This window comes from Agelaius phoeniceus, chromosome 20 (assembly GCF_051311805.1).
Source record: "Agelaius phoeniceus isolate bAgePho1 chromosome 20, bAgePho1.hap1, whole genome shotgun sequence".
Lineage (NCBI taxonomy): Eukaryota > Metazoa > Chordata > Aves > Passeriformes > Icteridae > Agelaius > Agelaius phoeniceus.
This window is the reverse complement of record NC_135284.1, coordinates 3,255,502-3,272,930: the sequence shown is the minus strand read 5'-3', so window position 1 is coordinate 3,272,930 and position 17,429 is coordinate 3,255,502. Positions and strand designations below refer to the sequence as shown.

General features: G+C 40.9%; 1 protein-coding gene across 1 annotated transcript in view; it reads left to right on the top strand.

The window, feature by feature from the left end:
- Window positions 1–17,429, top strand: part of ULK2 (unc-51 like autophagy activating kinase 2) — a 37,231-nt gene that overhangs the window by 9,682 nt on the left and 10,120 nt on the right. Inside the window, exons 4-18 of the mRNA XM_054647057.2 lie at window positions 1,726–1,758; window positions 2,100–2,136; window positions 3,550–3,723; window positions 4,788–4,861; window positions 5,383–5,484; window positions 5,798–5,856; window positions 6,163–6,245; window positions 8,217–8,267; window positions 8,660–8,745; window positions 9,347–9,518; window positions 10,396–10,456; window positions 10,687–10,779; window positions 13,742–13,879; window positions 15,274–15,419; window positions 15,653–15,733. Coding sequence (XP_054503032.2) covers window positions 1,726–1,758; window positions 2,100–2,136; window positions 3,550–3,723; window positions 4,788–4,861; window positions 5,383–5,484; window positions 5,798–5,856; window positions 6,163–6,245; window positions 8,217–8,267; window positions 8,660–8,745; window positions 9,347–9,518; window positions 10,396–10,456; window positions 10,687–10,779; window positions 13,742–13,879; window positions 15,274–15,419; window positions 15,653–15,733 — 1,390 coding nt within the window. The remainder of the gene's footprint in view (window positions 1–1,725; window positions 1,759–2,099; window positions 2,137–3,549; window positions 3,724–4,787; window positions 4,862–5,382; window positions 5,485–5,797; window positions 5,857–6,162; window positions 6,246–8,216; window positions 8,268–8,659; window positions 8,746–9,346; window positions 9,519–10,395; window positions 10,457–10,686; window positions 10,780–13,741; window positions 13,880–15,273; window positions 15,420–15,652; window positions 15,734–17,429) is intronic.

Sequence of the window (17,429 nt, the reverse complement as noted above, 5' to 3'; positions counted from 1 at the left end):
TTGTCAATTTGATAAATTGGGATCTCAGATTCCTAAAAGACAGCTCCTGTCTTGGAAGGTGTTGTTGCAAAGAACAGTGCAGAAAGGAACAATTATATATTTTCAGTAATTTGCAAAGCAAGTAATTACTAATTTGCTTTGCTGTATGCACTGAGGTTTTGAGGTGTTTATAGGAATGTAAATTGTAGTTCATGTTGGCCACAGCTATTGCAGAAACATTGAACAATTGAGACTTCCTGAAATGTGATCTGCTGCTGCTTTAATATTCTATATTGGTTGGAGTTTGCCTGTCATTCCCAACAGATTTGACTCATATTCCTAGAAACTTGCTTTAATTTCCAAATGTAAACAAATCTGCAAAATGTGCTTGATGTTTTGGATGGGCTGGAAAGAACCTCAGATGCATTTCTGTAGCACAGACATGAGTGACTAAATTCTTCCCAAAAGTGAAGCAGGCTAATGCATCTTTGAATTAACCATAAACCAGCCAGTTCATCTTGGACTGTAATTATTTCCATTATTTGGAATTCTCTGGATGTCAGGGTCTGTGATGGGCTGTGCCATCCCTGAGCTCTGTGCTGTGTTTAGGGGTCACTGGTTTCTCTAGCCTGGGCTCATTTTTGCTTTGATTTCTCTTTTTCAAGCTTTCTAACATAAGTGAGCCCTTGCCAATGGCACCCTGGTGGTAATTCTTGCCAGAGTGGTCAAATGGAGCATCTGCTGAAGTGTCAGTGCAAGCACAGTGCAAGGCCCTGAGTTCCCAGCATTTATTTTGCTGTGCAATGTCCCCTTTGACTTCCTTGTGACACTTTAGCAGAATTTAGTCAGACTGTCTGCAGTCCCACTTCCCACTGGGGCATGTGCCTGGCCTTGTCTGGTGCCATCTCACTTTTTTTCCTTCAACTGCCTTAAAAAACCATATTTTCCCTCAATCTGTCAGCCCTTGTTTAAGTTTATTTTTACAGGGAAAGGGAGGTAACACACTGTGTAACTAAAAGCATCATCCTGTTTACTGTACACTTCTTTAATTTCCTTCCAGTTCTCTTTGTGTTCTTTCCTTTCAATCTTAATCAGCTCATAGGGAGAAAAAAATACTTTTGCTTTATAAAAACTCTCAGAATCTTCAATTTTGTGGGCCCAACAGAACTGTCTCGTGCAGGAGACTGTGGAAAACAATGTTGATTATTAGCACAGACAGCTCAGGCCTTTCTTCCCTCACACAATATAAATATTTGGAAACAGGATGAATGTTTTTGTTCCAGTCAGGTTTAAGCACAGATTTATTTTTGTAACTGGGTTTGTGAAGTGTGTAGGTAATTTACAGTAGAAGTTAGGCAATCTGTCTTTCAGGAACTTTTCCCCAATTACAAGAGAGGGAATTCAGGTTGCAGAGAGGTCGTGGGAGGTGAATGCTTTGGAAAATGTGAGGAGGATGGACAGAGCTCCCAGCTCTGCCCTCAGGAGCATGGCAGGGATGTGCTGCTGCCAAGGGCTCCCTCAGGGAGACACTTCATGGAGGTATTGCCTGCTGGTTTGATGGTTTCACATATGAAAATATTTCTGGAAATGGAAAATATCTCATAGTGAAAAATCTACACTTTTGCTATGCTCTGAAATAGTGACTCTACATTAAGGTGATGGGAAAATCCCATGTTACACTTGGTTAATGCAGGTACAGACTTTGTATTCTCACATTCTTAAATCACTTTTCTTCTCTTCTTTTAGGAAATGCCCAATTCTGTCTTTTTGGTCATGGAGGTATGTGTTAACATGTATGTTTCTGGTTGATTTTAAAGACTTTTTGTTCATTTGCACAGCTGCAAACTAACCATGGTTTGCTAAAACAAACTATTTTGAAAAGAAAATTATGAATTTCCTATGCTCCATTAAATTTATCTGCACTGTTTGTTTCATGTTATGATACTGCAAGTATTGATGAAGGGTGGCACCTCAAATTATTGATTACAAATAATTGACAAAATAATTTTAAGGCAAACAGCTGGAAGGGATCTAATTTCTATTAAAATACTACAAAATAGAAATGATGTGGCAGGTGTTTCAGTGCTTGTATTTTAAATAAAACCCTTTGTTTTTAACAGTACTGCAATGGTGGGGACTTGGCAGATTACTTACAAGGTAATTGATGACTGTATTTCCCTATTATTTTGCTTTATGTGTTTATATTCTGCATTCCTCACATCCATTGGTGTTTCTGTGGGGTTTTTTTGGCTTGTGCTTTAAATTTGGGTAAATGAATGTGATAATACACAGACAGAAAATGCTTTTTTATTTTTTGCCACAGCTGAATGTAACATTCCCTTATTTGTCAATGAGGGAGAAGCTGTAGTTAACCATCAGCAGCATGCTGAAAAGATGTGTGGGTTTCTATTTCTAAAACTACATTTTGGGGGCTGTCCCCAGTGTTTTGATTCCACCTGTTTTTCTTTTCCAAGATGTGAACTTAAAACCACTGATTTACTTATATAACAATGCTCTGAGAAAGAGGCAGTGCTGGCTTAGGAGAGATTTTCCATGGCTCTGCCCAAAGTGAGGACAGAATTTCTAAATCATGACAAATGGATTCTTATTCCAACCAAAATTTTGAGCAGAGATGTTAATCTTCACATTTTTCATGATGAAAATAATCTACTTGCCCTTGTGTGTCAGCCTGCTGAAGGAATCTTTTTTATGCACAGCTATTGTTATGGTAACTGTGTGTATTAAAAGCCTAATTCACTTGCCATTAAAACCTTTGGAAAGACTCAGACAGTGAAATCCAGCTCCTGTGTTCAGTGCTTTTTTTGGGCTGCAGAATGAGGTAATACCTTCAGAAGAGACTTTCAAAAGTACATCTCATTTTTTTTCCTTTCAAAATATAAGTTTTATCATGGATGAAATTTCTGAGCAGAGTGGTTCTCAGCATCCCCATAAAGAACAAATTTTATGGCTTCAGATTTTAACATGATTTTTGGATGTACTTCACCTGAAGTTGTTTTATTTTCTTGCTTCCTTTGCCTTTTTGGCCAGTTTAGGATTTCACAGAATCACTGGGTTGGAAGAGACCTTCAAGATCATGGAGTCCAAGCCAGCCCCAACCCCTCAGCCAAACCCTGGCACCCAGGGCCAATCCAGGCTTGTTTCAAACACACCCAGGGATGGGGACTCCACCACCTCCCTGGGCAGAACATTCCAGAACTTTATCACCCTTTCTGTAAATCCTTTTTCCCAGTATCCAACCTAAATTTCCCTTGACTCAGCTTGAGACTTAATGAGGTTTAATGGCAATTGAGAAGTTTTATAATTACGATGCTACCGAGTTGAATAAACCACTGGAAAAACTGATGGTTCAGAGTTCTGCAGCTGCTCTAAAACTATGGTGATGTCAATATTGTTGAGAATATTTCCATTTGTACAACACTGGAGATTGTCATTCATGATGATGAGGTTATAACTCACTGCATTTTCAGCTGATCACCATGAAGTTGATTGCTTTTACCTAAAGGTATTGATATTTATTCTCCCCTCTGCTCCTGTGTGTGTCACTGCCAGCTAAGGGCACTCTGAGTGAGGACACCATCCGAGTGTTCCTGCAGCAGATTGCAGCAGCCATGAGGATCCTGCACAGCAAAGGCATCATCCACAGGGACCTCAAGCCCCAGAACATCCTGCTGTCCTACGCCAGCCGCCGCAAAGCCAGCGTCAGCGGCATCCGCATCAAAATAGGTACATCCTCCCTCTCTGGAAGGGAAAATCAGCACTCTTGGGCTGTTTCCCCCCTCAGAAATGGTTCTCCAGTTCAAGTCCTGCATATGGAGTGTATTCAATTGATGCAAATCAGACAGCAAGTCAAGAATGATGAGGTTCATGCTGTGCTGTGTTCTTAGGATGAAAAAAGATTGAATCATAAAGACCTGTTTGATTAAATCTGCAGGACAAATCTATTTAGCTGATGTTTCTAGTACTAAACTATTTTAATTAGGTATAAATCTAACTTTTGAAACTGGGAGTAGCCTTTAACCCATATTAAAATTCTGTGTATGCAAGACTCCAATTGCATTTCCAGCTGTTTTCTTTTTTAGTGGTAGATCCTCCTAAGGGTTATTTGAGAGGATTAGAAATGAAGGTTATGACCTGTTTTTGGCATGGCTGAAGGGAGGTTTGGCCTTGTAACCACGGAGAGATGTCAAATATTCATGATACTACCAAACTCCTCTGCAGAGGCCCCTTCAGGAGTTTTAATCACTCCTTGTTATTTAAAGCTACCTTGTTTTAAACAAGTTCATTCCTGTCCTTTTGCTCAAAAACTGCACAGGGAAGACAAAACTTCTTCCCTTGCTGTCCTTACTTGATAGCTTCAGATGCTTTTGCCTGCATGGAAAATTCAGGCACCTGAAACTTGACTTCTTCAGCTTGTACCTGATGTGATTTCACTGCAGGCAGATTGTATATTCATCACTCTTAATGAGCCATTTATATTTAGCCAGTGACTTTAATCCTTTGCTGCTGATGCCAGACAGGCTGTTCTGCAGCTGGGGAGGTGCCTGAGCAGCAGTTTGTGGAAATGATGTCACTGCTGCTTCTTGGCTTGCTCATTTGAAAGATAATCCATTATTCTTTCAGCATGACAAAGATTCTCGTATTCCATGTAGCTGGCTAGATATTAAACCTGCCTTTTTTCAATCCCTCTGTTAATTGTGGCAGATTTCAGTCAGAGACAGGTGATTTCTAGACTGTAAAAAATTGAAAATTATCTTTCTCTTCATTGACCAAGGTTGTTCTTTACACAGCTGACTTTGGCTTTGCTCGTTATCTGCACAGCAACATGATGGCTGCAACTCTGTGTGGTTCCCCTATGTACATGGTAAGGGATATTTCACATGATCTTGCTTGTCTCAAACATTCTCCTGCCAAAACAAAATAATTGACTGCTTGCAGATTGGCAAATGCCTCATGTTGCTTTACAAGGATCAGGAACAGAGGGCAGTTCCCCTTTCCATGGTTTTACTACCTTTTTTTAATTTCCTTGGGATTTGCAGACCATGATTGTTATAATCAGAGAGACATCAATCATTTCCTGGTGGTTCTTTGTCCAGAAGAAGAACTGCAGAAGCCAAGTAAATAACATGTCCCTCTTCTTGCCAAACATGCCAAATGCTGGATGCTTTCTTCAGAACATCAGCATTTCTAGTTTCTTTGTGGTTTTGAAGCTCAGCTTTCATTTTAGATGGAGCTGGTCCCTCTCAAGCCATGTGATGCACATGAAAATGTTAATTTTCTCTTACAATGAAGTGGTCTCAGTTAATGCTGCTCTGACAGTAGATTCATATTGCTGTGGCTTTCCCAGTTTTGTTTTCTCTTCTGAGAATTTGCTGTTCTTTCCAGGCCCCTGAAGTGATTATGTCTCAACACTATGATGCTAAAGCAGACCTGTGGAGCATAGGAACTGTGATTTATCAGTGTCTTGTTGGAAAACCACCTTTTCAGGTAACACTTCCTTTCCTTTTCCTTCTTCTCAGTCTGAAGGACATTCCTGGGGCTCTTGCTTCTAGTCAGGAAAACAGAAGCAAGTGATGTCTGCTTGAGAATGCCAAGGGAGAAGTTGTTTGTGCTTAGTCTGCATGATGAGTGTGTTCAATCCAGAGGAAATACATAAATAAGGAGTCTCAGTGCTCTGTTTGGTGTTTTCTCCTTTAATGCCCATATGCAAAAGTCTCCTTTTTGTGTATGTGTGCTTAGGAACAAAAGCTGTTTCCTCCATGAAACCGAGCTTTAATTAATGTACATTTTTATTTGACAGGCCAATAGTCCTCAAGATTTGAGAATGTTTTATGAAAAGAACAGGAATTTGATTCCTAGGTATGTCACCATGGCCTTTCCTGTCACTTACACTTGTTGATTGAACACTTTTTCATCTTGGGGAATGCCTGGGGTTCATAAAAATATTTGCTGTTGCTATCTTTGCAAGGATGTAGTGTGATACCTGTGAATCATGTTGCACCTTGCTTTGTACCCAGCTGAAACTAAATGGACTAAGGCTGTAAAGCACAGAGGGTGATGACTTAGGGACATGGCAGAATGCTGCTTTCCTGAAATTCAATGTGCTATGCATTATTCAATGCATGCATTCCATTTAATGGATGTTTTACTTCCTCTTGTGTGCAGCATTCCTAGGGAAACATCAGCTTACCTGGCTGACCTGCTGTTGGGTTTGCTTCAGAGAAACCAAAAGGACAGAATGGACTTTGGTATGGATTTCTTTTTTCCTCTTGCTCTTTTGACTTTCCTTGTTAGTTGTATTCATGTGACCAGAATAATTATCTTGACCTTTTGTCCACAACCAATTACATGAGAAGTAAAGTGGTTTTTTTTTCTTCTCTGTTTTCATAAAGAAGGCAGAGTAGCTAAAACAAATCACTGGATAACTGCTGTCTGTATGAAGTGATGCACATAAATCATGACTTTGTTTTTGAGTAGTGAAGTATAAATCAGTTTAATTCTTTCAATTGTGCCCTTTCCTTCAAGGATTTACTGCTATACCTTAAATTTCGTGTTGAAATCTTATTTCTATTACTTTAAGTGATGCTTTAGCATCAGACTGGGAGCAAACATTTCTGATTTCCATGTACTGGAAGAACTCTCTTTGGAAACACTGTTGAACAGTTACATCTTGATTAATTCTTCTTAGCTGCATCTTGTATGTCATGATATTCATCTGCTTATTTAAATTTTATAACACTACTTGTTAATGCAGTTTTATCATAGCTGCCAGGAAATGTTCATCTTAAAATTTTAGCTCATATCCAGAAAAAACTCACGATAATTGGGTAGAATGTCACAAATTATATTGGTCAGTATATAAGTCTCTACATGTAGGAGAAGTAATACTTCACAAGCATGGGCTGTGAGTAATTGATTCCACTCTGCACTCTGGGTGTGCTGATCCCTACAGTTTCTTCAAACATGGGAAATTCACTGTATCACTTGTGGTGGTGGGAGAAAGCGTTTGTGCTTCGAAAGAAAAATAGAAAGCAGAGTGGCAGTGCTGAAAGTCATGTTTTCCTTGGCTGAGCCACTTCAAGGGCCTCAAAGGGGCTGCTCTGGAATGTGCTTAGCAAAGGGAGTGAAAGGGAGAGTTTCTAGCCCAGCCCTGTGGCCTGTTGTTCAAATAAAAATAGCACGGGAAATGTTGTTGATCTTCCAGCAATACGAAGTAGAGCAGCAGGTGTTGTACCAAAGCTGGAGAGCACCTGATCCCTGTGTTCAAGTGAATAATTGCATTGTTCAGGCATTACAGCTGGATTCCTTCCCTTATCAGGTCATGGGGAAAAGTGTTGCTGAAGGAAGGGACATACTCCAGGCCTCAGATTCTTTCTCTTGTTTTTTTTTTCTCCTTGTTATTTGCTTATGTCTGAGGCACAGCATTGTTTTTCCTCCAGTGTTAGGACATTGAAGTTCACCCAGCTCAGCAGCTGGCTCCCACCAACCCTCAAATTCCCTGAACCAGCTGAACACTGCCCCTTGCAGAACAAAACTTTCCATGTAACTTAGTGGCCAACTGGTTATGCTCAATTAAAAGTGCTTCAGGATATCCATTTACAACAAAAGCAAAGTATTTCTAATGTAACAACAGGGAGTTCACTGAGGAAATTTTTAAAGAAGTGGTGTCTAATTCTGCTTTATGCCATGAATTGTCTGCACAGGTCGTGTTCTGCTGTTGGGAAGTGGAAAGGAGAATGGCTCTACTGTGATTTTCTTTTTTGCCACCTAAGGTGTAGCATTAATGGCTTCAAAAAATAAATCAATCCTTGGGAAAGGCAGAGCTGAAAATACTTTCAGTGTCTGGTGTGAAAAATGCTCATTGTTTTGAAGAGCAGCCTACAACTGAATTACTACCACAGAAAACACAATTTCCTCAGCAGTATAGGGAGGTTTCTTGTGTACATGGCTTTAAGTGCAGTCACAAGATTTCTTCTAGTGATTCAGTCTGATTTGCCTTGCTGACTGATGTTTGAAGTTATTAAATTGATTCTTGTTTCCTTTCCAAACTCTATAGCAGCACATACCATAGACAGCTTTAATCTTTTATAAGCTCTTCACCCTGTGGCTGTGCAGTGTTGATTCTGGGAATGCAACCATTTGTCACCATCTGCAATACAGTCTGTAAATTCTGTCATTTGTACATCTACTCACAATGGTGGTTGTTTCTTGTTCTACAGAAGCATTTTTTAACCACCCTTTCCTGGATCACATTTCAACAGTGAAAAAATGTAAGTAGTTAGTTGGGATTTTGGGGATTTTTTTTGTCACTTATTTGTGTGAATGATGAATGTTGCAGGCTGGGAGGGAGGAAAAGATCTGCCAAATATCACACTAAGTGTTTATGAGACATTTTCCTCAGCCTGCCTGTTGTTGTGCTCTATTATGAGCCTGAGTGTTGAATCCTTCCTTGTATTATGCCAGAGTGAAATGTGATACTTATTTACTTGTTCTTTTGACGTTTGCACTGAACTTAAATACCCTCGTGTGATTGAGGATGTGCTGTTCTTATAAACTGTGTAAGGGCTTATGAATGAGAAGCAGTGAGGAAATTTGTTTGAAATTCAGCCTTTTGAAGTCTTAGTCACTTTTTATTTCCCCCCTCTGGGTTTTTCTCTTCTAGCCTGTCCTGTACCAGTGCCCACATACCCAGGCTCAGTCTCTGGCAGTTCCTGTGGTAGCTCTCCTTGTCGCTTTGCTTCTCCTCCAGTAAGTTCTGTGTTACACAACAATCTCCAGAAAATATTTTCTGTAATGTTTAGCCAAGAATTCATGAATTTTTAAAATCTTTTAATACTTGAACACTGTAAACTGTCATGTTTGGGAGCAAAGAGCAAGGAACACCCCTGTCTTTTCCTTAAATACCATTAACACCGTGGTGCACTCTTGTTCCTTGTGTTGTATCTTGTGAGGGTTTTGTTGTTCTTTTTGGTTAAGGTAAAAAAACCTCATACAAATATCAAATGCTAGAGCAGCAAATCTTCAGATATTCTGGTATATTATATATTTGCAATATAATGACTGTTACAGATAAATTTTGAATTGGCCCTTTTGGCTAAGGCCCCTTATTACAAACCAGTGACTTCAGTTTTATATGACATTTGGAACAGGTACATCTGTATCACCAGGAATGATTGAATAAATCCCAGTTGTTTAAACCCACAGCCTGATCAGTATAAAACTGTCCAAACTGACACTGCAGAGCTCTCCAGTATTTGAAATGTCATAGTTCAAAAGCATTTCTACTTTGTGAATCACTGCATTTACAGTGGGTTTTTGTAACTTTTCTTTTTCCCACCACCCCCTCCAGTCTCTGCCAGACATGCAGCACATTCAAGAAGAAAATTTGTCTTCCCCTCCACTGGGTCCTCCTAACTATCTTCAGGTCTCTAAAGACTCTGCCAGTACCAGTAGCAAGAACTCCTCTTGTGACACAGATGACTTTGTTCTTGTCCCACACAATATCTCTTCAGACCATTCATGTAAGAACCTTTCTTATTTTTACATCTCAACCCAATTTTCATTCATAATACACTTCTACCTCCTGTTGTTCTTTGGCTCTCTTTGCTCTAGATGTGTCAGAATTCAAATTGAAATTAATTTATGTAGTTTGATTCCTCTTTGGAAGGAAACTCTTGGGTACTGTGTGTCTATCTGGGACATTTTTATCTTCAATTGAGCAGCCAGACATGCAATAGGGGTGGTTTAAAGTCATGGAAAATAGTGAGGCTTGGCAGTAGAAGAGATTCAGTTGTAAACAACTGCTGATAAAAGACCCAAGGATTCTCTTGGAGTTCTTTGTTTCCTCCAGACTCACTGAACATTTATAGCTCATGCTCTAGAGCTTTAAATAACAGGAGTAGGTAAACATAAAACCTAAACATGAAAGGTAAAACATCTGCCTGGGCTTATAGAAAGGAAAAACTTGGATGTAGCACATTTATGACATGGTCCCAACCTGAATTGCACAAAGTCAGCTGATTTCTGGATGATGCCACCAGTTGTGGTAAATATTTGACTAAATGACTGCCTGAAGGGTTTCTGCCATCCATTGTTGTAAACATCCCAGTGCTGATACCTTGTGCTCCTACACAATGGAGTTTCTTTCAAAATTCTTCTTAATATGGCACCAACCCACAAACAAACAGCAAAATAACTTGGTGAAGAACTCCCTTCCCCAGTTCCATTTTTGTTGGGGGGGGGGTCACATTAGAGATATTTTCCTACACAAAACCTTTTGTGGGAAACTTTCATATATTCACAGAAATGTTTTTCTCTACAACAGCAATATGGAAGATCTAATTATTTTTTTCCTGATTCTGCTTGCTGATGTGGGTTTTCATGTGTTCCCTCCTGCAGATGATATGCCTTTGGGAGCAGCTGGCAGGCGGGCTTCCAGTGAGTTCTTGATGTGTGGAGGGTAGGTGTGCTGAGCTTCTTCCAAAAGAAACCTCTTCTTCTAAAGTTGGTGCTGCAGCTGCACAAGGGGGTTCTGGGCTTTTGGGTTGTCATAGCTCCGTAGACTTTCTGAAAGATAAACAAGAATTGAATTTGAGTCTCTAAACAGCTTGAATTCGGGAAGTTTTGCTGCCCAGTAGAATTTCTCTGGTGTGAGAAGCTGTCTTTAGACAGTGGTTTTTGTTTCCACAGGCAGTCACCATTAACTATTTCTGGAAGCTCAGGAACTGTACAGAAACCATCCACAGCCTCTTCTCGAAGTGCTGCCTCTGGTACAGCTAACAGGTGTGTGATTTGGCCTTAGATTCTCTGCTCTTTTATGGGTTTGGCTTCATTTCTTTCTTTTTTTAATTGTGAAACTGGACTAAAATAGAAGCCAGGCCTCTTTTTTTCCAGGCTCTTTACCCTTCATGTCTTCTCTGGTGCACCCCCAAAAGATTTCCTCAAGGAGCTGAGAGCATTCTTTGTTTTAATTTTGAGCTGTTTAAAAGCAGAAATTAAGGGACATAACTGCCTTGTCTTTTTTGCTGTTGGGATGCACAGCACAGCCTTCATGGAGAGAGTCAAGATGTTGAATGCAGATACATTTTACAAAGTGGTTGGGAGGGAAGAGGAACTTGGAAAGCCCAGATTGCAGTGGATTTGTGTCTGGTGGCTGGCTTGGTTTGTCTGGTCACTGGGTGTGGCTTTTGTGCAAGTGATTATTGTGAATTGCATGGCTGTGTCTCACAAGATGCCAAAGTCACATGAAGGAGCTAAACATGTATTGCAGGTTTTCCATCAGCAGGACTGGTAATTAGTCCCCTTTCTTCCTTATGGCTGTAGGCTTCAGTTTCTGCTGCCTTAAAATAGAACTGATTTTCATCAGTGGGGCCTGAAATCTTTCCTGTGTTACTTTGGAAAATATAAAGCTTAATTATGGTGTTTACCTACTCATGGAATATCTAAGTAGAATTTGTTCAAGTGATGAATTTCATGATGTTTTCAGTACAAACAGAAAGAGGATGAGTGGCTAACTGGGGAATAAAGCTATTATGTTGGGTGCATTTTTGGCTTGTGCCAGTGCTAGAGGGCTGCAAGTCAGCATTATTTGTTTAGAAATGCTTGTCACAAGAAAAGTTTGTTACTTTGTGCTGATCTTTGTGCAGTTGGGGAAATGTGCTGACAGGGGCTGTCAATACAGCTTTTAGCCTCATGTTTTATGGTTAAGGGCAGATAATGGGGATGCTTTGCCTGTAGAGACCCATTTGCTCTGAACTGACCATCTGCAATGTAGTATAAATACACTGTTCTTTCCTTTTTAAAGTTGTGTCAGGCAGGGTTTTTAGAGTTAGAAATGTTATGAAAATATGCCAGTTGTGTTATCTGTACATTACTAAGAGCTAAATTGTTACATGATAAGAAACAGGTGCTTACTGTACACACTCTGTACTATAACAGTTTAATTACTGGCTGAGTTAATTCAATAACTGCATTTGGGGCTGCATGAGGCATGGTCTGAAGAAAGCAGAGTGTGTGTCTGATATTCTACAAGATGCTTGTTTTGGTTTGGGGTTTGGTTTTTTATTTCCTGGCAAATCTTTGTTCATTGTTTGTAGGTTGTTTCACTTTGTTTTTTTGGTGTTTTGCAAAAGGTTATGCCCTGTGAAACAGTGAATCCTTCTGATTAACTGATGAAACTGAATTAATTTTGCCCATAGTTATGCTGTGTGTCTTCACAGACAATCTCCAGCCAGAATGGGCAGATTAGGTCGAGGTGGTTCACTCTGCTGTGGTTTATTATCAGTTTTATCCTCTGCACCTCAGAGAAACAAGATTTGCATGCAGCTCTGCACACATCTGTACTGCATTTTCTCTGACTGGTTACAAACCACATCAGACTGGAGGATGCCTGGCCAGAGCTCAGCTTTGGGCCTGAGCTGGGGAGCCCTGGTGGGGCTGTGCCTCTGCACCCCACTCACACAGCTCTGCTGCCTCTGTCAGCTCACAGCTCAAGAGCTTCCTGGATTCACCTGCAGGGCTGTGTGAGAGCAGGGAAAGGCATTTTCTGTGCTGAGTTCTTTAAAAGTTGAAGTGCCTTCATGGTCTCCTGAGTGTCAGTGCCACAGTTTAAATAACATCTGCTTCCCTCTCCTGGGGAGAGGCTCCCTGAGTGTGCTGTGTAGTCATGGCAGGCTGCCCACAGCCTTCCTGTGGTTTCCACATGGGAGTCCTTCTCCCTGCCTGGAAGTTTTCAGGCTTTCTGCTGACTGTGTGTCCACAGCCAGCTTCCAAATTACTCTGTGGGATCCAGAAACTGGGTGGCAACAGCAGGACCAGCTTTCTTTTGCTAAGGAAGTTCTGTGCCTATTAGGAAGTAATATTTCATTCTAAGTGGTAGCAAAGAGAATAGGACAATTACAGTAAAAAAACCCAGATTTCTGTTCAGCTGGAGCCAGGCAGTGAGTCTTGTAACTGCCTGTCTTCTAGAGAATTTCTTTTCACATTTCTTCTAAGAATTTGTGATCTTTCTTTAAAGACATGGTCAATAAAAGACCAGATAGCAAAATTATTATCTTCCACACAGCCCATTTGTTTGAAATTCTTTCAGTTGAATTCTGTTTTCCTTTAAAAGTGTTGGTTACTGATTACATGCAGTGGTTTGAGTCCCTTTGAGTCAGGAACCACCCTGAGGCAGGTCACTGACACTCCAGCTGAACTTGGGCAATCTGCACTTGGAATCTGTGGATTAATGTTCAGGTGTGTGGTTTGGCTCCCCCTGCCAGGGGTTGGTTCTTATATTACATAACATGTTTTCCTCCTGCAAGTTCATGATGTCTCTGGGGATATCTCTGCCTGTGCTTTGGTGGCTTTTGTCCACATTCCAGCCCTGCTCTGAACTTCCTGTCCCTGGGTTTTCCTAGAACACTATTTTCAAGTGTGGTAAACACAGCAGGCGGCTTGGCAGGGAGTCAGAGGGATCTGGAGATCTCAGTGATGTGTGACCAAGGGCTGAGTCCCAGCTCTGTGTGATCCTGGGCAGTGCAGGGAAGGCAGGGAGTGCTGAACAGTTCCTGATCCTCCTCTGTGCAGCGTTGGAGCCGGGTTAGGATGAGCAGAGATCTCAGCAGGGAGCACAGAAGAAGTTCATTTGCCTGTTTCCTAGATTTCCTCCAAATTCCTACAGTACAATTCTGACAGAGTGAGACCTGCCTACCTGTATTCATCTCCTGTTTCCACCTCCTGTCTCCACACCTTCCAACTGCAGGCACTGTCAGCCTTCCGTGTCCCCCCGCAGCGAGACGGCGCCGATCCCGGTTCCCACCCAGCTCCGGAATTACCAGCGCATAGAACAGAACCTCTCCTCCACTGCCAGCCCCGTGTCAAACCCCCACGGATCACCCAGGTGAGCATGGGCTTTTTAACTCCTTTCTCTTGCCTCTGGTTGGTGTTTGTACCCTGGCAGATGTCCCTGCTTTCTTGTTCATGTCGTTTTTTCCACGCTAAAGAGATGTTTCAATGATAACAAATGAAAGCCCTTCACAGTCTCAAGATTGTTGGATGGGCACTTGAAATATTTCATGAAAACAAATTGAGCTTGTTCTTTCACTCAAAATGCAGCCCAAGAAGGTAAAAAGATGAAGCCTTGCTTTTTTGCTGCTCTTTGTGTATTGCATGGCATTACATCATGAACTGAAATGTCAGTAATAAGTTCTGTTTTGTTTTCACACATGTAGTGATGAGATGAATGCTTTGTTCTGTAGAATATCAAGGAAACAATTTTTGGCATGCCAGTTAACCAGCTTGTCTCATTACAAAGCTCTAGTGAGCCAGGCTTATTCTCTGCCTTGTGCTCTACAAGATCAGCCTGGTGAAGGTCAAAGACTCATAAATAGACTACTGAGAACTCTGGAGATCTTTACAAAAACAAAACCCAGGGTTTCTTGCACATTTTTTCCAGGATCCCTGATTTGATTATAGTTGCTACATGCAGGGAAATGACTTTCCCTTAAATAATCTGTTTTCAGTTATCTGATATGTTTTTCAGACACAATATGAAAATTTTGTCAGGATCTTTACTGTTTAAAAAATGGGAATTTAAGCAATACTTGTATGGTAAAAGCAGGGTACCCCCGATGAAGAGGAGAAAATGATGCATCTGACTCTATGGATATCAGAAGGCTAATTAATTACTTTATTATACTAAATTATTCTATATTATGCTATATTACACTGAATCTGCACAAGCACTCAACTGTCAGCTGACAGTCCTGACATACACACATGGATTCAATTGGTTAATGAATCAAAATACTCACACCAGAATCCAATCAAGCAAATTCTTTCAGGTAAATAATCTTTTCCAATGCATTCTGCTTGTTCCAAAACACAGGAGCAGTCAATGAGATGAGAATTGTTTTTTCTTTCTCTGAGGTTCAGAGAATGTGAATCCCAGAAAATCTTTGGGAAGTTGTGCCTTGCTTTTCTCTGTGAAGAGAAATGTGGCACATAGTTGGTTGGGAAATAAAAGAAATTGATGACCAACTTTTTGAAGATTAGAGTGTACTAAGGAAATCTGTTTTAATGCTCTCCAGTTAACAGGCTATTATGGCATTCAACATTTAAAAGTGTGGCAACAAAGGGAATTCAATCTTGATTATTCTCAGTATGGAAAGCTTAACTTCTTAGCTTTCTCTTGAAACAGCAGTATTTCCTTTAAGTGATCAGGCTCCTCAGGGGGGATTCTGAAGCTTATCTCCAGGAGAGCCCGGTGTGTGTGAGCCCTGTTTTCCCTTGCAGAGCCGGGGTGGTGCGGCGCTCCAACACCAGCCCCATGGGCTTCATGAAGATGGGCTCGTGCTCCCCAGTGCCTGCTGACCCTGCCCAGGCCGTGGGGCGCAGGCTGTCCACAGGATCCTCCAGACCATACTCTCCTTCACCACTGGGTAAGCACAGAAGTGCTCAGTTAATTAGTAAAGCTTTGTCTGGAGCAGTCATTCACAACTCTTGATTCTTGCATGAAATTAATCTTAAATCGCAACATGCCCAGCCAGGTCACGTGTGCAGAAACAATTTCTGTTAAATGGCTCACAGAAGTAAACTAACTAGGTTTTCACTTGTTTTAGCTTTGTAAGTGAAGTAGAAAGTGTAAATCCACGTTTTGGTTTTGTTTGCATAGTTGGAACCATACCTGAGCAGCTTGGGCACTGTTGTTGTGGACAACTCCAAGGACATGAATCAAGGAGTAGAAACTTCTCAGGTGAGTGACTTTGGACAGTGCAATCAGCATTATTTTGATAGAGCTTCTAGAGCATTTTGTGAAGGGGTAAGAGAGCCAACACACATTAGAATGGGTTAATAGGAGACACTGAGTTTTTGTGGAAACTGCCCATTTGTGACTCCTTTGCCCATAACTAATTCCCTGCACAATAAGACAGCAACTGAAATTTCTTATTCTCAGGATGGAAAAACAACTCTGATGAAGCCTGTCTTTAACCAGGGCTGGTTTCTAATGAATGGTAGTAACATGCTTCTGAGAATCTGCTTTTGATAGACCAGCTCTGTCATGCCAGTTCTCAGAAAAGGGAGGCAGGGCTGCCAGTGCACAGCATGCAACACGTTTTCATCATTCCCTTGGGAAATCGGCTGGGATCTGATGTTCCTGTTGCTAAGCAGTCAGCAAGCTTTGCAAGTCATAAATCATCATGGCATGCCAGCAGGGGAAAAAAAAAGATCAAGAAGAAATAGGACTTGAAGATGTTTTGAGACTGTTAAAGATGGAATTGCACTGTAATGCCAGAAGGGTTGAGTATAAGAATATGCAATTCAGCAACTTGTTCTTCTGCTCTGTGCACATTTTGGGTGCATTTTCTCCTCTAGTTAAGATACCAGTTATACTTTTTATTTTGACTTTTTGTGATTTGATATTGAAACTGTATTGTGAGTTTTTCTCCTGTTTAAACACTTGTCCAAAGCCATCTGGGCATGATAGAGCCTTCACTTCTTTCAGTAGACATGTCTGGGAATGGTTTCATCCATATGAAATCAGTTCTATGATGTGTCTCAAAAGTTTCCTTGATGATTGCTGTGCCATTGGCTGGCTCAACAAAAGGAATGAGTGAATCCTTAGATATGAAATGGTCTCTTAAAACTGAAAAGGGGTATGTGTGAAGAGAATACAAAACACTGTATTTACTTTTCTTGTTGCAACTTTACTTTGGATAGAGTTTTGTCAGGCTGTTGGTTTAGTGCCTTTTGCCAGTATCAAACCAACTTGCAGCACACCACAGCACTGGTTTTGTGGCTGGCAGGGGCTTTAATGCTTCATTTCTTCATATGTTTTCTGCATTCTTTTTTTTCTCCTTAGTTTCACTTCTTAATCTGAAATGACTGCAGTGGTATTTTTGTTTGTACAATACCACAAATTGCAGCAAGTCTGTTTCTCAGCATTTTAATGGCTATGAGAAGCAGTTTTTTGCTTTGGGTGAGGTGAGGTCATCTGAACTGAGATTTTTCTAAGGACTGAAGATGTCTTTCGTAATGTAGCCTCTGAACTAATTGAGCTGTTCTTGCTGCCAGTGGCAGCAGAGGACACACTTTTAATTCAGGAGCCTTCCCTGGGGTGCCAACAACACTGGAACAGTAACCAGTGAGATTTCAGACTGATTCTAAAACTACAGGTGAAGACTTCCCTCAGTGCTGTGAGACAGACAAGCAGAGGGATTTCAGGCAAGCAAATTCTTGGCTGGGAAATTAATGAGAAAGAGACTTGATCCCTCTGCTAGAGCTGCAGGCAGACAGGCTGTTCTGAAACATGCTGCCTAATGGAGTGGAGTGAAATCAAGATGAAGTAGCTCATATTCAAAATCCAGCATGGACTTAAGAAGGCTGAAGGATGTGTTGTAACAGCTGGGCACTTTGAGCAAACTGCAAGAAGTTTGGGGTGGTTTTTTTGA